Source organism: Panulirus ornatus, chromosome 69, assembly GCF_036320965.1.
Source record: "Panulirus ornatus isolate Po-2019 chromosome 69, ASM3632096v1, whole genome shotgun sequence".
Classification (NCBI taxonomy): domain Eukaryota; kingdom Metazoa; phylum Arthropoda; class Malacostraca; order Decapoda; family Palinuridae; genus Panulirus; species Panulirus ornatus.
In genome coordinates, this window is record NC_092292.1 from 14,991,107 (window position 1) to 15,013,087 (window position 21,981).

General features: G+C 36.3%; 1 protein-coding gene across 1 annotated transcript in view; it reads left to right on the top strand.

Annotated features, from left to right (window-relative positions):
• The first annotated feature begins 4,369 nt into the window (after positions 1-4,369).
• LOC139747544 (obg-like ATPase 1) overlaps positions 4,370-21,981 on the top strand; it is a 60,241-nt gene continuing 42,629 nt past the window's right edge. Inside the window, exons 1-7 of the mRNA XM_071659950.1 lie at positions 4,370-4,494; positions 6,242-6,435; positions 6,854-6,910; positions 8,283-8,410; positions 11,561-11,652; positions 11,789-11,950; positions 13,027-13,124. Of these exons, the coding sequence (XP_071516051.1) occupies positions 6,251-6,435; positions 6,854-6,910; positions 8,283-8,410; positions 11,561-11,652; positions 11,789-11,950; positions 13,027-13,124 (722 nt within the window). The 5' untranslated portion in view covers positions 4,370-4,494; positions 6,242-6,250. The remainder of the gene's footprint in view (positions 4,495-6,241; positions 6,436-6,853; positions 6,911-8,282; positions 8,411-11,560; positions 11,653-11,788; positions 11,951-13,026; positions 13,125-21,981) is intronic.

A 21,981-nucleotide genomic window follows, 5' to 3' on the forward strand; every position in this document is an offset into this window, starting at 1 on the left:
CTCTCTCTCTCTCTCTCTCTCTCTCTCTCAAGAACCCCCTAAAAACTTGATCTAATTCACTTTTTTTCAGAAATGTGACATTACCTTTAATATATAAGATTTCGTGTATCATACAGCATGCGCACAGAATGCAAGCATGAATTATATGAACGTATGACACACATATACCTAAACATAAGTGACTTTACGCCGGTATGATTGGCAGGTAATACAGCTGAATGTATCATAAACGTAAAACTCAAGCTCTCAAATCGAGATGTTTCAGCTGCCTAGCATCCAGGACACACGTAACTCCTTCGATAAGAACAGCAGATAACACTGAGTGTACGGTGTGGCTTCGCTTTTGAGAGACTTTGACTTTTCGCTTTTGAGAGACATTGACTTAGAGCAACATTAACAATAAGCTACTTTGATTTTTTTTTTTTTTGAGGAGAAGGTTTGAATCGGAGGTTTGATGAGGTGGTATGATGTTGTGAGGCGGCTCAACCCTTAGGGATGGGGTTGGCTGGCTGGGGGAGAGACACACTGGTGGTGGTGTAATTGGTCTTGCGTGAGGGTCCAACAGTCTCTCTGCTTGTCTCACTCTCATCCCACACCCCACCTGTCTTCCTCTCCCACCCAACTCCCCTTCCTTCTCTCTCTCTCTCTCTCTCTCTCTCTCTCTCTCTCTCTCTCTCTCTCTCTCTCTCTCTCTCTCTCTCTCTCTCTCTCACTACCCCCAGCTGTCTCCCTCCCGCTCAAGCTTGTCTTCCTCCTGCCCCAGGACACACCCAACCTGTCTTCCTCCGAACCCAGGACACGCCCTCCTTCCTCTTCCTCGCACCAGGCCACGCCCAACCTGTCATCCTCCTCATCAAGCCACGCCCTTCTTCCTCTTCCTTACACCAGTCCACGCCCCCTTCCTCCTACACCCGAGCCACGCCATACCCTTAGCCCCCCTTTGAACCATACCACGTTTCCTACCTCCTGCCCCACTTCCTTCCGTACCAAGCCATGTAGACGTCTCCAGATAACAGCAGGAAGGGTCTGTGTATAACCAACACTTTCCCTTGATTTCAGTTAGGGTAACTTTCATACGTTTTCATTATCATTTTCTGCATTTTCTTATCTCCGATTTGATAAGGGTTACCTTATCCACATAGTTTCACAGAAAATGAGATCATCCGATGGGGGGAAAAATAATCATGTAATGATTTAGTTCAATGATATGACAGATGAAGACTTAAACAAAGACTCAAGAGAATATAGATAAAACTACACAGGAGTAAAGAATTTCTGTAGGAAATATTTGGAGGAATGGAGTTTTGTAACCCATGATCTAGCTCATTGTTAAGGAAGGAATTGTGAAATTCACAATTGGAGTTAGTATTATGGGTATCTGTAGTTGCAAATGCAGAAAGAAAGGTTAAAAGAAAAAGGTGTAATCTAATTTAGTAACGATATCAAAACACAATTCACTTAAAAGATATACTGTGAAAGACATATAGGCGACGTGGAATCCAGCTAACAAATTTCAAAGATGTGAGAGTTCAAGGAATGAGGAAAGCACGAAATTAAAACAGGAACAGAGAAAGTTTGAAAAGAATATCATGAACAGGGCAGGAGAAAGGTAGCCTAGTGCGTTCACAATGGCAATACCAGCAGTAGTGTGTTATGTGTTAACTGTTAGTCCCTCTCAGACGTTTCAATCCTGATCCCTGTTGTTGTTTTTTGTTGATATTTAGGCCTTTTGCTCTACGAAGGTGCAAGGTAAGCAAACAGATGAATGAAGAAGAAATGCCTCTACAATCTGAAATTACAGTGGCATGGAAAAAAATTGTCAAAGTCATCGACCTGAAACGAAATATTTCTCAGGACAGTTTCAAAATACATCCCAGGGGATAAGGGAGAGGGGAATTCTTCCCTGTGAGAAAGGAAATACTTCCCTCCTGTATTACTACTTTCCAACAGAAGGAAAAACCACCCGAGGATTTTTCCTCCAAGCCTCAATCACTTGTCCTGACGCTACCTGGCTCGCGCGAGAAAAGGCGAACAGATATAATAAATGTTAGAAAATGTGTTTAACGATGCTGCTTTCAATTATGTTTTACTAGTAGATCTTTCCATATATTAATAGTCCTGTTGAAGAAAAAGTTATTTTCTTTATTCGTAGCATATCGTTCGCCCAAGAATCTTATGTGTATTCCACGCCTTTTTTTTTAATAGGTGTTTATTTAGTTCTTAGAATGGAATCAAAATGCCCTAAACACAAAGCCTTTTATTATTACCCCTATGCTATGCTTACTTGGCTTCAGGTCATTTGGGAGATTAATACATAAATTAATGCATTTTATTTCTTCCTTCAGATTCTGTAGCTCAACAGACTTCAGTAATGAAGTTTGTGGTGTCGTGTTAACCGCACCTGTGAACCACATTTTATCGAGCACTTTGCATATGCCAGCATACGTGATGCAAGTGTTCACTCATATATATATATATATATATATATATATATATATATATATATATATATATATATATATATATATATATGAGACAGGACCCGTCTCATACATGCAGCATACCACTTGTTACGTCATCTTTGCTTGTTAAGGTGCAGTGTAGAGATCATTAGAATTTGCCAAACTAATTTTTTCACTACGATTGCCATGTCGACAGACAATAAAAAAATATTAAAAACTACCTCAAAATTAATTTCTCTATGATTATTTGTCACAAACTTTGCTAAAACCACGACATCATGGAGTGGGTCCTTGTATATAGCCAAGATTAGAACTAATATTTTAATGGTACGAATTGGTTTCTCTCAACATATTGCAAGTGGGGGCAATCAAATCAATCTACATATTCAATCTGTATCCATTGTAAGATTTCTCGAAGCTTAATCTTAATTGTCTTTAACTTCTGTGTTATTTTAAATAAATTTGAATATGTGCTACTTGGGTTAAACTCCAGGGTTTGAGTTCTCTAGTGCCTATATATATATATATATATATATATATATATATATATATATATATATATATATATATACATATATATATATATATATATATATATATATATATATATATATATATATATATATATATATATATATATATATTCAAATTCTCTAACCTAAACTAAACCTTTAGGTTTGTATATGGAATCTTTACTTAATCTCCAGCTTTCAAACTACATTTTCATTGCCCTTAATACTTGTGTTGCTCTAGAATATGTTGGCGCAGTTTCTTGGTACATAAAATATGATATCATCTACATAAGAAAGGATTAAATTCATGGAGACTCCTGGTTTCCATACACGTTCTCGAATCACGTCCAGTACGTTAAATTCAAATGTAAGTTACCACGCTAAAGTAAAGCTAGGCTTTTTTTTTTCATGTCACTTTAAAGACTTGATCTGCAGTCTCAGAAGATAATGAGGCAGCTGTATGTATCCCATCTTGTAGGGACTCTGATTATATTACAGGAGAAATAGAAAATCAAAATCAAAGAACCCCATACGTTATATCGTAAAAGAATTCTGCTAAAAACATTGACATCAGTCAATGTAATTAAATGAAATGTTGACAAAATACTCTTTAGATCTTATCATTTGATGGAGATTAAGAGTGTTCTCGATGCGTATACAGAATTATACAAATTTCTACATTAAGTGAAGATAAGAACGGGTTTGAATGAAAATAATTAGTTCTGATAAGGATTTATTTCTGAAATGTGTCCATATTAACTATTGTTGTTTATCATAATGAATGACATCCCTCTTTCATGATTACTTCCTAACCTAAATTAACCTAACCTGACCAAAACGTCAGAGATCCTGTACCAGTCTTGTTCCTCACAAGTTTCCCATCTTGGAACTTTATTCTGATTATACACTAATCTAAGGAGGACATGAAAACGATTAGACTTTTATGATCCAGGTATTGTTTTATGGTTACAGTGAAATTTTCATGACATTGTACACCATTATAGTGAAATAGTACCGTGATGATCAATTGCTTTATCTGTGCCTTCTTCAGAAAGGCCGAAAAACATTTCATTACAAATCTGAACTCAAATTTAGTAGAAAAAAAACACGTATTTTGTGCAGTTAATTGAAACTTGATATTGGGTAATTGATTTGAATGAAGACCATGCTGAATTTGCCTCCTTTCATAATATATTTTGTTTGTAAACAAGACGTATTTTAATTTCATTCATTAAATTTAAATGTATTGGATTTAAAAGGCTTGAGTCATGACATAAATATTTTTATACTCGTTGTCCTTTTAAACCTATCGTAAAGAATGGGAACTCCAATATATTCCAATGTATTTCCGTGTTCTAAGTTTCTACACATTTTTTCAGTCTTTATTTTATTTTAAGAATATATTTGTATGAATGCTTTGCTTAAATATTGTAAATAAAGGATTTTTCATCTCCATCTGTCTTTCACACGTTGGGTTTGTTTTGGTGCCGGGACGTCGGTCTCTCAGTTATTTAAATTAGGTAAAATATCGTCTTATTTTCCTTAATTTTAATGAAGTAAACATTTTTTCATCATCTTGTTCCTTGTAGAAATAGATGCGATGTGTTATTTAGCCAATATATACCATTATGATTGAATTTAAAGGTCATTCATATCACACCTCATTGACAGGAATACTTTCTTTCGCTACTATATCCTGATTTTCAGCTGCTGAAATACATTTCTCTCAATTCTATAAGAGATGGAGAAATTTACGATGTATTAGAGATGTTATCTGTGTGTCCATGTGTGATAGGGAGTGGCTGTCAGCCTGTGGGTCATAGGGCCATCTGGTGTCACGGTAGAAAGGAAAGTTCCAGTTTAAGGGCACCACAGAGGTACCCCCTTAGTTCTAGAAGACAAGCTTATTGATGAGTTCTACATACATGATAAGGGTGATTTAGAGTAAGGGGAACATGATATTAGCATGACTTTTTATCCTACGTCAATATATATATATATATATATATATATATATATATATATATATATATATATATATATATATATATGTGTGTGTGTGTGTGTGTGTGTGTATATATATGCGTGTAAAAAAAATGATAGTAGGGAGGGCTATAATGATCTGGGTATATGTGAGATAAAAGTAAATGAAACGCGTCTAGAAATCAATTTTACTATTGAAAACATGAACAAACTTCCCGTAGCATCTTAGATTTACCATATTTTTGATGTTTTAAGAAATATGACATAATTGCAGCCTGAAGGAAGCTTGTTCGCTGAGTGTGTCAAACGTTTCGCATGGCTTTTGCCTCATTTTCTATAATGATCATACCCCTTCTGTCACTTTTCTTAGAGGAAAGAGTACTGCTCCATATCCTGCTCCCACTGCGTATGTCACCGCTCTGAAGCGCAAGGATTCCAATGATATGCATTTAACCCAAATCCATAAGTTATATCTGTGATGCTCATAAACTGAAACTTTTACTGTTGGTTTTGTGTAATGATATTTTTAGCATTTTGTATTTCGCAAAAATGGTAAAATACCGTTTTAGACCACCTGTTTGGTGGATGAAATTATGTTCCTCTGATGGGTTTTTATTTGTTTTCCATGATTCTGACCTTCAGCTCTACAGCAGATCATTACCTTTTGAGATATCCCCTTTCTTTATCCATCGATGATAAGGAACCCCCATTTGGAACTGGGGTTTTGAATTAGGGAAATCACAAAAAGTAGTGATTTGTGATAGAAGTAAAGCTCAGGATCATTCGAAAGATGTCAGAAACCGTCAGAAAAACAAATTTGACTAAACCTTGCTTAACCTAAAAAAAAATTTTTGGATGTTCATAACTGTAATAATACTGGGAAGATATAGCACATTACCTATTTTGTATTTATGTATGAAATTTCTGTAAACGTTATGGAACTGTAAGGGACAACATTGTAGTTTAGTCTTGCATCCTTATTAATTGATTTTCTTAGAATCATTTTACCAGGTAGTTGATGTTAGAAATGAAAGATATTTGACGGAAGAATGATAAGGATATTCAGTTTTGATTTTAACAATAAGACGACTGTGAGGAGGGCTTTGAAAATCAGTGGAAGAGCGGGGATGATTACAGTAGTTAGGTATGTGAAAGATTTATATGTAATTGGCAGTAGATTGTAACTGAGAAGTTTCCATAACAGTTTACATGCTTAGTCTGTGGATAGAACTACATTTTGATTTTTGCATTGCGTGCTATGATGAAATGTTATTTCTTTGGCAGTAACTGGAGATGCCACCTAAAAAGCCAGCACCTGTGAAGCCCAGGCCTCTCATTGGTCGTGTGGGGACAAATCTGAAAGTTGGCATTGTTGGTCTCCCAAATGTTGGCAAGTCAACTTTTTTCAATGTCCTCACAAAATCATCGGCGCAGGCTGAGAACTTCCCCTTTTGCACCATTGATCCAAATGAAAATAAGTATACTGTATATTTTTTTATTATAGTGAACTGCATGCTCATTTTTGGAATACCAATAGGCTTTCATCACAGAAATTACCTATAGTTGAACAAGGTGTACCACTGTTTCATGTATCCAAACTTAATGCCATTTTTCAAAAGCTAAGCCAATATTGTTTCTAGAAAGTGATCCAGTCACTTTATAGAATATCATAAATCAGTGATGAATTTTTTTTTAATTTTACTTGACTTAGGAACTGAATACAGAAATTCTCTGCGTGTGATATGTTGGTTCTTGAAATTTTGGAAGTAAAAAGTCCATGTTTTGTGTTACAGATTTGAAGAGTTTGTCTGGGCTACAATTTTGTATTATGGGAATGAAGTTTTAGGGTTATGCAGATGGACCATTAACCAAAAATTCATTGTTTCCTTTACGTAGGGTTCCAGTACCAGACGCAAGATTTGACTTCTTAGTAGACTTCCACAAACCAGCAAGGTAAGATAGTGATCATCATATCTTGGTATTTCATGTTTTGCAATGAAGTACAGTATTACAAGGGATTTATTATATTCTGTTTCCTCTCTCAGCAAAAGTCACAGCTTTATATTTGTGGGTATGTATTTGTGAACTTTGACAGTTCTCCTTTGCCACTCTTTTCAGATTCCTTTTGATACCCTTTCATGGAAACGTGTTGTTTACCAAGTACCATAAGCTCTATCTGTAGATTCTTTTTACATGTATGATATGTCTTATATACACATCCTGACCATCGTTTTCAGTTTCCAGTCTTTTCAGGTTATGTTAGATTTTGGATAAACCTTATGAGAATGCACATGTCATGAAGCTAAAGCTCTGCTTTAAAGAGAGATGTGAATTACTTATTCATATATTGATTTATGTCCCTTAAGTTGTACTTTTTACTTTTATGTTGAAGTATGAGACTTCCTGAGTTTTCATTTTCCGTTTAGACAGGAACCAACTCCTACCTATGTACATCCTTACATAGATATGCATTAAACTTAACTTTTCTCTTTTACCAGCTCTTTTTTCATTTGATTTTTTTGATGTTATATTTTTGCTGACGTAACTTGTTTAGAGATAGATGTAGATCATGATTGTTCATCCATATTCATTTCCTAGATTATATTTTGAATTAGATTTTGAATGTTCAGAAAGAACATTCTTGTAATGAAGAGATACAAGCACTTTTTATTTTCCCACATCATCTGGGATTATGGGAAATGAGCTGGCAAATGTTAGAGGTATCACATGTACAGGAGTGACTTGGCTGGGGGACATGATAAGTTGAGGAAAGATAACCACAAACTAGGATAGCTTATCAAAACGGGAACACATTGCATCACAAGTTTAGGACTTTTGTTAATACCAACAAAGGGGTTTCATACAATATTAAGGTTACATTTAACACCATGTATGATGACACAAATTTAAGTGACTGTTAAGGGAAAGAAATTCTTTTCCCCTATTTCTTCATTTAGAACCCTTTTCCTTCACAGAAAGAATAAGTTTGTCTTTTCTTCCCTTGAACTATTTAGAATTTCTACCTCATTCCAAAACTGGTATACTATGTATAATGTAAGTATGCATATGTGAATTATATCAAAACCTCATCAAAAGAAAATATAGGGAAACTGTAGGTGAACATTCTGAAAATGGGTTATGTGTTTCTGCATAATTAATGTAGCAACACTGAGCAAGATGTAAGATAGTGAGATCTTACCACTAGGAATATTAAGCCCATGTGACTACTCTGTGTACTTTTTAGATTTATATAGTGTTCTGTTTTTATGCATAATGGATTTTTATGTGAAGGCAAGTGTATGATTTCATCTTTTCCTATTTCTAGCAAAGTTCCAGCTTTCCTGAATGTGACTGACATTGCTGGTCTGGTGAAAGGTGCAGCAGAAGGGCAAGGCTTGGGAAACGCCTTCCTTTCTCATATCAAAGCTTGTGATGCTCTCTTCCATCTTACCCGTAAGTTGATGTTTATGAATTTTCTGTGAAAAGAATAAGTGTACCTTTATGTTCCAGAAACAGATTCCCCTTCTTTAGGGCTCCTTCTGTACTAAGGAAAAGGAAACCCACCACATCCATCGGACAGGATTACAGGTCGAGAAGTGTGGTTTTGTCGGGTGAGCCCAGGATAGTTGAGGAGTAAGTTCTTAGTGTCTGTAATGTAGATGTTGATTTTTGAGCTTGAGGATTTGATGATATGTTGAATCAGAGTTGGTAATGAAGGAGAGAAGTGTGCTTTCCAGAACGCGGACAACGAAGCATAGTTACATAAGCCTGTGGAGTATAGTTTTATATGGATGTATATCTGGTGGACTTGTGTTTAAAACTTGGTTGGGTGGGAAATCATTTAGTCCTCTTAAGGTTATTACACTGTGTATACATTTCTCCAAAGAAATTATGATTATGAATGTTGTCTCTCTGTTATATCTTCATTTTTCAAGTATTACAGTTCAGACCATATGCGAGGTATTGCACATCACTGTAGTTGTAGACTGAGTGAAGTCATGTGAATAAAGGCAGACTCTATCCAGATCAGATGATAAAAGAATGGGTGAAACATTGGTATTGTGTATAGCTGTGTAAGTACAAATGATAGAGTATCTAGGGTTGTAGATTTAAACAGTTTAGTGTTGCTGAATTTCATGTTAAACTCAGAGAATGATTGTTTGATTAGCTTGCTCAGAGCTTTGATTGGAAATTGAGGACAGTTATCACTTTTTCTTAAAACGTTAAGGAAAGCAGATGTGGAGCTAATACTTGTCAAGTAAAGTAGTTGAGAAAGGATGCTTTGGAGTACCCTGGTATTATGTGGTTTCAGCAGACCTATGTCTTGAACCTGTAAGGATTGCCAGTGACCTGCACAGCAACAGGGGAAATAAATACCATCACATAGTAATGATAAGATGTTGTCTATGCGATGGTGTCTTTTTATGTATTTCATTGATAATGCATGAGAGACTAAAAATTATTTGCAAGTAATATTATTAACATAGTTTCAATGAGTCATCATATAAGAAGTGTGCTAATACTGTATCATTGTGTCTCTTTGGCCGTATGAAATGCTTGTCAAAATATGCTGAGCATTAAACAGCTAAAGTTATTCAGAAGTCAGAATTTATAGTCTGAGTACACTTTTTGCTGATACTACTTTGTAAAAGCAGGAAAGGCAGTTAGGTATGATAAAGACAGCTTGCATTCGTTTGTTATTTCAACTAAATGGGAGTATCACCTTTGTGTAACTGCAGGCCAAGGATAAGAAATTTATAAGTATGAAATATTGCTAAGAGGTATTGATACACAGAAGATTGAGGGGCTTATTTTTGCAAATGTCAGGTTTTATTTGTTTTTCCAGGTGATAGAAAATAGCTAATGGGAAGAATGTACTGCTAATAATGAGTTCCTTTTTCTTTATTTAGAATTACTTTCAGCTTTGTCTAAATTACCTAAAACCATTTCACCTAATTTCTTGCTGTAGTGAGGTAGTCAAAAACAATCAAAGAGTGGCTTCATTTCCCTAATATCTGTTGATTCTCCGTGGCAAAGCGATATGGTTTTCTTGTGTTTATAAATGATTTTCTCATTGATTTATTGTAAGAGTGTTCTTTGTATAGAATGCCCAATCTTTCAAGAGCCATGGCTTTTGGTACATTAATTTAATATTATGATGTTTACTTCTACTGTTTATCTGTATGGCTCACAGGATTTTTGGTTCAATACTTGATCATCACATACTATACGTTATCAACGATTCAGAGTTCTTAGGACCCACACATTGCCAATTTTTTTTTATTTACCAAATTTCTAAGTATTTAGAAAGGTATTTAAAAATTTAGCTTGCTTTGTGTTAAGTGATTTTGGACTCTGCTGCCTCACATTTTTTTCGTACTATATGTGCAGCATCACTATACTTGTATACTGAAAAGGAAAGTAAGAAAACAGAAACATTGCCAAAAGACAAACATTTATTTTATTTTTTCATACATATTGGCCATTTCCTGCATTAGCAAGGTAGTATTTAGAACAGAGGACTGAGCTTTAGAGGGAGTATCCTCACGTGGCCCCCTTCTCTGTTCCTTCTTTTGGAAAATTAAAAACAAGAAGGGAGGATTTCCAGCCCTCCACTCCCATCCCTTTTAGTCGCCTTCTATGACACGCAGGGAATATGTGGGAAGTATTCTTTCTTCCCTATCCCCAGGGATAAAACGTTTATGTAATAATGAAATTTTGACAAAGATCATCTCAGCTCTGAATCCCAGATTTCTCATTGCTGGGTTTTTGATATCATACTTTGCTATATAACATCACTTTTTCATTACAGATGTGTCTGCTGAGTCAGGATATCAACCAAATCAAGTTTAATGTTCTGTTGATACTGTTATATAGTATTTGTGTTTTCATTTCCCAATCCAGCAATAGAAATGTGGCATACAAAATGTCCCATCATGTGTAATTCGATTGACAAGAAAAATATTTTTCATAATTCTTGTATCTTTTTCACTTGTCATAGGGCTTGTAGAACATATACTACTTTCATAACCAACATCCCAGAGAGAAATTGTATCCAAACATCTTTTTCCATATTAAGTCACTTTGACTAGGTATCTCCTTACAGCAGGATGAAGTGGAAGAATATCTTCCGAGATAAGCATGAACTGAACTTGGACCTTCACCATTTTCTTCTGCTTTCTTTTTTATGTTTTGAAGATGGTTAGAAACCCTTTCTGAGCCTGGCTAAGAAGTGGAGGGAGCAAGGAAATGGAAGGATGGAGTGAAAGAGGCTTTGGGGGGTTGTGGTGTGAACAGCCAGTAGGTGGAGAGATTTGCATGTATGATAGTGAATTGAAACAATGCATTATGCAGGAGGCAACATGTCACAGTGGGTTGAACCAAGGTCAGTGAAGCAGTTAAGGGAAACTGTAGAGTAACCTGTTGAGCTTGGCTAGGGTTGTGTCATTATCCCTTGGAATATCTCCAGTGTTTCATAAAAGGCAAATGAGAAGGGTAGGATGTTTGGGGTTGGAAAACTTACCCTCCTGTATCTTCATTTATTGAATATCTGTCAGTAGAGATTGTTCCAAAATTAATTTTGTTGAACACTGTGTTCACCAGGGGCTTTTGATGATGACGATGTCACTCATGTTGAAGGTGATGTTAACCCTGTCCGTGATCTAGAAATCATCCTTGACGAGCTACGTCTTAAGGTATGTCTTTTTCTTTTCCTGTAGCTTCTAGTAATGTATTAAAAGAATGCAGCTCTGATTTTAGTGTTATGTAAAGTTGATAATTAGTTTTACTACAAATTACCCTAGTATTTACTGAAAAAATTCTTTGTTACAGGATATTGAGTACATCGAAACGGTGTATGATAAGCTATTTAAATTAGTGGAACGAGGTGGTGACAAGAAGCTCAAACCCGAATTTGATTGTGTTTGCAAGATCCAAACCCTTCTTAAGGAGGAGAATAAGCATGTACGATTTGCTGACTGGGATGCCAAAGAGGTAAGTTTTATGATAGTACAGTGTGTCATATGTAGGGCTTTTGGGAATGGGAAAGTAGAGTCTGTGCAATAACAGTAAGTGGTATTTCATTTGGTTGATTCAGCTATTTTAATGAAGAAAGTAGTAAACCCTACTGTTATAAGATTTTGTGGCATTAATAAGTGCTTGATGGGAGGAGGATTGTATTCAGGTGATCAGAGTTTCATTTTAGTTATGGTACGATTAAATGTGATACCTCGTATATTTGGGATGTTTGTTTGTCTGCATACGTGTGTACATGTCTCTCTGGATAAAACAGGGTATTTTGTAGGTCTTTCCCACCAAACGATGGAACCAGTAGTAAGACGATTAGGCTAAGATCAGATAACTATAATTGGTTGACTAGCTGATGATTAGTATAGAGACAGTAGAATGGAAGAGATAAGTTCATTTGCTCTTTGTCATCCAAAGAGGTAATAACCATGAATGATTTAAGTGACCAAATGACTAAGAAATAGTTGTTGTGAAGATTGGTTGACTAGTTGCACTGCTCTCTTCACTTGCCTTTTACACCATGCAGAAGCAGCTAGCTGCCTCAAGGGTGAGGATTGGACTATTAGTTAATGATGATAGATGATCACTTAAAAGGTGGATGATCATCTGAAGATTGGATGATCAGCTAATGTTTTGATGATCATCTTATGATTGATATAAAGAGAGTAGAATTAATAAGATGGGGTCATTTGCCTCTGTGAGTTGATATCCAAGAATTATTTAAGATACTGATTAGTGAATAACTCAAAATCAGGTATATTGTTGATCTTGTGATTGTGTGATTAGTAAAAATTAATGCATTATCCCCATGAGGACCACTTAAAAAAGTAAAAAGCAATCGTGTATAAGGAATAAGATTCAGGTCTTTTTCATGCATAATAGATGGATGCATTTTTTAGGTTAAAGTATCAATAGTGGAGTTTTTCAGACCACCACAAGTAATTGCCTCAACCAATTTGTATGTGAAAAGTTATTTTTAGGGCTAAGTGGGAAGTTCCTAGCCTGAAATTGATGTGGTATATAATTCATTTTTGTCTTTTCAGATTGAGGTGTTAAATAAGCACCTGCTTATTACGAGCAAACCTATGATCTACTTAGTTAACTTATCTGAGAAAGACTACATTAGGAAGAAAAACAAATGGTGAGTACCTAGCTCAGTTTTTATTCATCAAAGTGCAGTTTGAGAATGATTTTCAAACCATTTTTTCTTTCTGATTGCTGAATTCATCCTTTTCCTCACTAGCTAACCTTAGCAGAATCTTTAACAGAATATATGACTGTGTATGTGTGAGTTCCATTTACATCCTTTTCTACAATTACTTTTGGATAGTGCAAACAGACTCGTCCCCAAACATTCTGGTAATCAACTATATCTTTACTGTTAGATGACAGTGGGCTATGTGATACAAAAATATCATTTCTGGATCATGTTTTTTGTCATTTATTTCGATATCTATCAGTGTAAGAAACTAGCAGAAGTGTTTGAAATACTGATAAGGGATTAGTATGATTGAAATTGAATTGGCTGTCCTGAAGTTGATAAGGAATGAGTCAGCATTGGGTTCATACTCTGTTTTATGTTTGAGGATGTGAATGGAATTTATACAGAATATTTAAGCAAGCTAATACTTATTCCACACTGCTCTTTAGGAAAGAACAGTATTGTACATGTTAGTGCATTACAAACTAAGGGAAAATCAAGTCGATTTAAGGAGCTAATCAGAAGATACAAAGAATGAAGGTAGTGTGGGGAACCAATGAATGAGGAATGGTAAGTGCCATTACCAAAGAGTGATTGTAGTAATTATTTCACTAACCACCAAGGGGGTGGACTTAATGTAGCTAAAGAAGAACAATCAGTATCTGAAAGAACATACGCTCTAGCCCTATGATTATTCCTTTGTTGATAATCAGTGTCTACCAGTATGCTCCCAATATTGCTGTACAGTATTATATATGTGCAAGGTACTGAGTGTACCCCAGGGAAGTAAGCATCTATATCCTTTTCCATGTCGATTTATTTGATCACAATCTTGTGATTGTTCCTAACTCGTTGCCCCTAATACAGCTCTCGTCCCTTCTTTAGGCTAACTGTGGCTTTTTAGTGGCACTGATGGGACTGATGTGAAATTTTTTTTTTTCATTTTGTTGAGAAAATTACTCTTTCCTCAGGTAATGATTCTCTTTGTTAGGCATATGACAGAAGTATTTTTGTGAGAATAGATGACTACATCCCCTCTTTCTTTACGATTTTTTTCAATTACTTTTGTTTAGAGGCCATGTGGACAGTAGACTTTATGTATCAGACATGGAAAAATCTCATTCAGCTTTCTTCTTCGCTAAAAATCAATGCAGATTTGTTATGAGGTTTTTTTGGACTTTTGCCAAAACTGTCCCTTAAGAACTTCTGTCAGTCAGCTTTTTTTTCACTTTTCCAAAATGACAAAACCATAGCAGTTTCCCCCACTAATATAGCCTCTATTTTCTTTGTATCAAAGATCATCTTTCTTAAAAGTGTGAGTCATCTGCTGGTGACAGCCTTTCATCCCCTCACTTTTGTCTCTTTAGGTACATCTAGTTTTGCTCAATCTGTGTCTCTCCTCACTGCAGCTGCTAATTTATATTTAGGCTTTGATAGGATTTTCTTTTTTGGGGCATACATAACCTCATTGAGTTTAACACCTGTAAAGCTGAATATTCCTCTGTCTAACTATATCTGCCTACATTGGATATGCTCTTAGTTTTGTGGAATGAATTAGATACAAACAGCCTCTCTAATCACTCATCCATATGACTATTGTCATAAAGACTACATCCATTTTCACTTTGCACACTTGAATGAACCCATGAAGTGCACGCAAAGTGCATCCTTTTGATCTAATCCCAAATCAGTCCTTAGCATCCTCATCTGAAATGACCCTTGCTGTAATTGCTTCTCTCACTGCATCTATCTATCTTTTCTCCATGGTCATGCCATCTTAAAAGATTTTGAGTATTTATTTTGTATTTCATATTCATTTCCTCACACCACATATCCTTCTCATATCTTCATCTTTTTTTATGTCTTATTCTTTCATCCCAATCATAATACGCAGGTTATCTCGCTACTGCTTTTATTTTTCACCTCTCCTGACCTAAATGAATATGAGTTTTACTTTCATACATCAGAGTTGGGAAACATACTGATTTATACAAGTTTGCATACAAAACTTTTTTCCATGAAGGCTTTCAGTGTACCATCAGTTATTCTTCCATGTAAGACTTCTCTCAACTTCAGCATTCTCACCACTGTCCAATCAGAGATTTTTTCCCAAATACCTAAGCTCATCTGCAGTTTCCAGATCTTCACTGGCTTCCTATATACCTTTCTAAAACTCCTTACAACTTTGACATCCCCCTTTTTGGCTCTGTAAAATGACAGCGCACTGCATCAACACACTTGTTTTCATTGCACTGTTTAATCTAGTATGAAACCCCACTTAACACAGCTGTTCAAATGTAGAAGATTAGTTCTCTTCTAAGCAATTACTCCAGTCATAAAAAGGATTAATTTGTCCCTGTATCTGCTTACACATTATTTATGGGTTTTGCATTACAATCTTACTCTGTAGAGTCGAGTCTGAAGCAGTATAGCTTCCCTGCTCTTGTAGTTTGACTTCAAAACTTGGATATACACTAGCCCTATAGCTTAGTTTTGGCCCTTTCCATCTTATTTCTTCTTAGAACAGGCTGCTTGTGTACCTCCATCATAAGTTACACCAAGCAGTACTCTGCAAGACACTGCATCACTTAATTTTTTGTCTGTTTGTGACTGAAGGATGTGTCGCCTTGAATTCTGTTATTTACATAATAAAGCTTTAAAATTCTTTACCTGGATTTTTTCTTCTTGTGTGTGTGTGTGTGCGTGTGTGTGTGATATCTAAAGCCTGCTGCTTTTTTAAAAGCAAAGCCTTCTGCTTCCCCAGAGTATTGTACATTGTTCTTTTTCATCTTTTCTCTTTCTGTGTGCCCCTTTTAATGTTTTTGTTTTTTCAAAGCCAGGCCTGGATGGGCTTTTCTTACCAGAGAGGGAGCTAATGTCATTGATCTCAAAGCAAGTTTTTTTTGTATACTTTTCCATTAATATTGCCAACTAGGTGACAAGCCAAAGAAGACTGTTATAGGTTAGATTTACAAAGCCAAATATGACCTCCAAAGTGGCTTCCCTTTCTTTCGGGAACCAACAGGATCTGCCACACATAGTTGCTGAAGAACATTTTAGAAGATTTCTTTTTCCCTTTTAGGTGAATCTTTAGTTATGGTTCTTTCACTTGTTTCTGGTTACCAACAAGATTCCTCTGACTTACTGCACATTGCACTCTGGCCTCACTGGCTTTGAAATATATAGAGATACTTAGCACTGTCTTAGGATACTGTGTTCTTATGTGAAGATTTATTTCAGTGTTTGATATAGATATAGATAGATCATTTAGGCAGGTATACCTTAGAACCGTATATCTGATCCATCCTGGAACCAGTGCTTGAGACATCTGATTGATGATGAGTTGTCCCATTGAAGATGCTACTCTTGTGATACTAACTATCTCAGTTTTTCTTAATAGTAACTAGATGATGATTCAGAATTCTCTTCATAAGTGTTAGATTATGCATAAATGACCAAACTCAGTTAAGTTTGTGTATTTAACATCCAGGTAATTATTCACTGTCCTGTATAAAAGTCAAATGATTTTGCAGTATTGGCTCCACTCAGTTTTGTTGATTTAACAGTTTGACTTTCATTGATTAACAGTTTGAATCATGATTTGTCATGCTGTAAGCAGATAACACATGACCACCGACTTTGATAATGGTGATAGTTGACCCGAGTGATGGAGGAGGTAGAGGACAAACAGCACTCTTGAAATTGCATGAATGCCTAATGTCATAGAGTGCTAGAGGCAGTAACCATGTGACCATTGGTTGGTTCCTGGATTCTGCTGCAACCATGCTGCGTCTAGGAATGTGGGGCTTTTCAGCCTTTATAGTTTATTGGAATTTCAAGACTTATCTCAAATAGCCAGATGTTACAGTATAGTGCTGCTAGATCTGGATTTTCACGAAGCTCCATTCTGTGCTGGTTAGGAGATTGCTGCTGTGTGTCATAATGCAGTTTGACACTTATGATTCTGTGCAAATGGTATATTTATTCTCAGAGTTTATTCCCAGCGCTTATTTTCCTCCTTACATAGTTTAGGGAAGAATTTTAGAGCTTCCAATGTAATGTATCAGAAAGGAAGGAGCATGGGGGGCAAGTCTCTGTAAACTCTTTTAAACATGTCATTGGTGTTGGCTTGTTTCAGAAAAATACAACCAGAAATCCACCTACTAGAACACCTTATGTTAGTTTCAGATATGGGGTTTGATTTTCATAATGATATTTCAGGTAAACTGAATATCTTAATGGATCACATGATTGAATAAGACATGTTGCTGCTCAGTAGAAATTCTGTTTTCCTTTTTATGTGTTCATAAAAGACATTTGATTTAGTCTGATGAGTCTGTGAATCCAAGATGGGGGTCCATTTTGATGGTTTCTGCCCCAAGTAACAATTGGTGAATTCTTTAGTGTATGCCTCCCTTTTTCACAAGAATTAATTGAAGTAGTGAACATTTTGTCAGTGGGGTAGACATTTTGTATCTATGAATCCCTTTATGTCCATTGCTTTATTGTTGGTGATGAAGTCTTAATTCTTTTTGGAAGATCTAAAGAGTGCCACTGATTGCTGCATGTTTTCTGTTTATTCCTTTATTTCAATTGATGTTGTAGAAAACCGTGTGAGTTGATTTTTATTTTCAGTTGGATTGTTTAGATTATATTTGTTTCTTTAAATTTATCTTTCCTGAAGGAGCAAGGTAGAATCAGGAACAGATGAACAACTGCCTCATTTTCACATGTCCAGTCTCAGTCGTTGTGCATTTAATTTATCTTTCCTGAAAGAGCAAGGTAGCATCAGGAACAGATGAACAACTGCCTCATTTTCATATGTCCAGTCTCAGCTGTTGTGCATGATGTGCCAAAACCAGAGCTTACCATCCAAGACACTGCCCAAAAACTACCTCATGGTTTGCTCTCCCTTGACTGCTTCACAGGCCTTGGTTCAAGCTACTGACACCACATCACAGATACAGTAGTAAATGTACTATGTTGACTTGAAAATACAAGAGAATTTTCAAGATAATCAAAGAAAATATTTAACATTTCAATTCCTACGGCTCTAACCTTGAAGAGAAGGTATAGGATACCAGCGAAATAACAAGTTTATTAGACAGTCAGGTAAAAGAATCAAGTTTTTACAGTTGTATCTCTTTGTAATGTTATAACTTACCAAGTTCATAGCTGCAGAATGGTGTAAAGTGCATGACAATGTCATGTTATGAAATGGTTTTGTCTCTGTCATTGCACAGCATTATATCAGCAATATTGTTGATTAAAGGTGCTTTTCTTTGTTCCATTGCTTGGAATAATGTCTTTTAAAAGTGATCTCTGAGAAATCCTTGTAAACAATAGAAAGCCAGAATACTGAATATGGAGTGAGTATATATCTAAGAAATATAATCCATGTTCACTTAGTAACACTGTTCATCCTTATTTCTTTGCATTATGTCAAAGATTTCATTCTGCCTGTTTCTCAGAGTGACTACCTCACATGATAGCTGTTCAGGAAAGTTGTCAGCCTTTATCCTGCAGCTTTTCAGAGTTTTTGTAAGCCCCATGCTGCAAAGTAGAGGGACAAACTTTATTGGCTTCCCTTGTGCTTGCATGCATCCTGATCTCTTTATATGTGACTAGAATGTTAATTCCATATATACTAGAATTTTACTAATGATACTGCATACAGATGTCCACACTTGATAAAGCTTTTGTCATTGAGAATCAGTGTGTTTTGCTCTAAAATGTTACCAAATGTTGGTACTCATGATGTATCATGGCAGGGCGACTAAGTATTGATCAGAGCTGTGCCTCGTACACTGCATGCAAACCTCTACACCTGATTTAGTTTTTGAGGCCTGTGGCCGAAAGTTGGATTACAAAACTGAGTGCAGTAATTTTTGCTAAATGCTCATGCACTCAGTTTCCAAAGAATAGGTTTATGGATGTCAACCAAACTGGAACCATAGTACATAGGTGGTTCAGCACCTGATTTAAGTTTTTAAGGTTTGGATCAAAAACATTAAGAACACAAGGTCTTTTCCTTTGAAGATGCTGCAAAATATTGTGTACACTGAAGAATTTGTTCATGGATATGGATAGTATGTATATCACAGATACAATACATATAGTTCTTCTGATTAAGCATTCAGCATTAGGACAGCAGGGGTTAAGATCATTTGTATGTCTATATCTTTGATGCCTGTTTCCTTCATAAATTCCCTCAAAGGGGTGGCCACTGCAGTAGAGTCCCTGTAACTAGTGAACTCAAGTGCCACTTCTTAGCCTTTAATGGCTCATCATTTAACAGAGGGTCAATCTAGTGCAGTGTTTGCAGAGGCTTCTACCACCTGTGTACTAAGATGATATTGAATACCTGCTTACTTGATATCTGGATGAACACCAAACTTATGCCATACTTACTACTTGGAAAGCTCCATATCTGATATTGTTTTTTTTTTTTTTTTTTTTTTTTTTTTTGTTAGAGGTCAAACGTCAAGGCCACAAGTTGACATTCAGTAGGTGGATACCAACTTATGCTGGAGGCATTAGTGTTTTACAGTTAGGTTTTCTTGTTAAACTTGGTGCTGTCTTATTTAAACTGTAGACATAATAAAGCTATTGATATATGATGGAAGGATAGATATAACTTATTTCTGTTAGAGATGAATTGCTTACAGTGTTTTGTGTGTTGCAAGCTGAGTTAGCTAAATGACAAATCTTGATGAAGGGACAGAGGATGGTGTGTGCATTGTTCCTGTTGATTATGGTCATTTTCTGATAACTCTTTATCACTGACAAGAAATTCATCACCTTATGAGAGATTATCATATGTTAAGAAACTGTTCAATAGTGTTATGGCACAATGAAATATCAAAATGATGGAAACCAAAAAAGGCACCAGAAAACTTCGTTAGGTAGAACATCATTGTCAGGAGTCACTCTATCAAATGTTTTACACTGCTTTTGTAACCTTTCTTTTAGTTAGCAAGGTTGAAAGCACTTTTAACACCCCTGTAGAGAAATTATGGCTTGGCAGTTTGCAATGAAGTTGCAGCAAAGCAGTAATTGTAATTGAATGGTTGAACACCCTGTTCCTCTACTAATTCTACAAGAAATTATTGCATATCATTAGCCAATATTTATTTACAGTTAAAGCTTTGTGTAAACAAAGCCCAAAACCAGGCACAGTTTGGCAGATTTGACAAAGCTCATACCTATGGTTGAATGATCCTCTGAGCATGAGAGATTCCCTAAGATATTCTTTTAGAAAAACAGGTTTAAAACCATCCAACCTCTGGTTTATCACTTGGTTCAGACCTGCCTTTGGCCATTCAGGGACCACCACAGAGATAACATTATCAAACTACACATCATAGCTTAGAATATTGTGTACTGTCAGGACATTTGCTACCATACTAACCTTTCCATTCCATGCATCACTATTTTTTCCCCCCAAACTTGTTTGCTGTTTCCCATGTTAACAAGGCAGTGCCAGGAACAGATGAAGAACATCCTCATTCACTCACATCCATTCTTTAGCTGTCTTGTATAATGCACTGAAACCAGAGCCCCCTATCCACAACCAGCCCCCATAGACCTTTTCATGGTTTTCCCCTGGCTACTTCATGATATAGTTCAGCCCACTGACAGCCCATTTCACTCAGCATGCCACATCACACTCCAATTTTTTAATCCCATGCAATCCTAACACCCTGCTGCATTTTCAGGTACCTTTCACTCAGCATTTTTTCACTCCATCTTTCCTCTTTGGTTTACCCCTTTTCCTTGCTCCCTCCACCTCCAACATGTATGCCTTCTTGGTCATCCTCTCCATATGTCCAAATGATTAAGAAAATCATGTACCTCTAAATACCTACATACTAGAACACAGGTTCCTTGGTGATCTTTTTACAGAGCATTCACCAGACCTTGTAGTTAAATTGCTAGACAGTCAATCTAGACTTTGAAGATGTCTATAGGTACATATCATTACATCCTAGAATGAGGGACCTTTTTCATTCAGAATTGGTACATAGGCCTGGCAGTTCAAGATGGTGCCATTTGACTTATGCAAAGCCTGAGTGATTTTGACCCTGCTCCCACACTAATGTTCTTTGAAGTTACTGTTCTGGCTTGCCTTTTGACTTTTTGGTAGTCCAACTTAAGAGGAGGAATATGCTAGGCATGGGCTTCAGGTCTTGACCACATTTCGAAAAGTGGGTTGTACCGTCATCCTGGATAAGTCCTGCTTAATTCCCACCCAGAACTTTGAATGGGCAGGAATACAGTGGAACTCTTTGTCTTCCCAGGGACAAAGCTGCTGTTGCCCCTCAGTCCTGGACCATGGTATATTGATGTAAACCAGAGAAACATCTGGGGAAGAGCAGTTTTGTAGCCCTGAGCAAGGTATGGCTTCGGACAGAAAAAGTAACTTTCTGGGTAAACAAGTTCTTTCCTGCCAAAAGTTGAGATCTCCAATGAGTCCTTCGTCATGTACTTCTAGAATCATTGGTTTGGTGGACCAACAAAAGGAACCTCTGAAAACCCATGCCTTGGAGAGCCCTAGGACTTATTGGATAATTTGGATGCATGGGGTTTCCATTCTTCGGAGGGTCATGTAAGTGGGGGCCTTTAAATGAAGGTATGAAATTCCTTTCAAGTCATCAGAAGATGCTGTTGGTCCCATGGTATTTTTTTTAAAATGTCCTGAGTCCAGGGTGCAGAATATTATTTCTAATGTACATTACTGTGGCCGTCTCTTACTTGGCAAACGAAGGCTTTTGCAGATCCGTGCTACTCTTAGGGT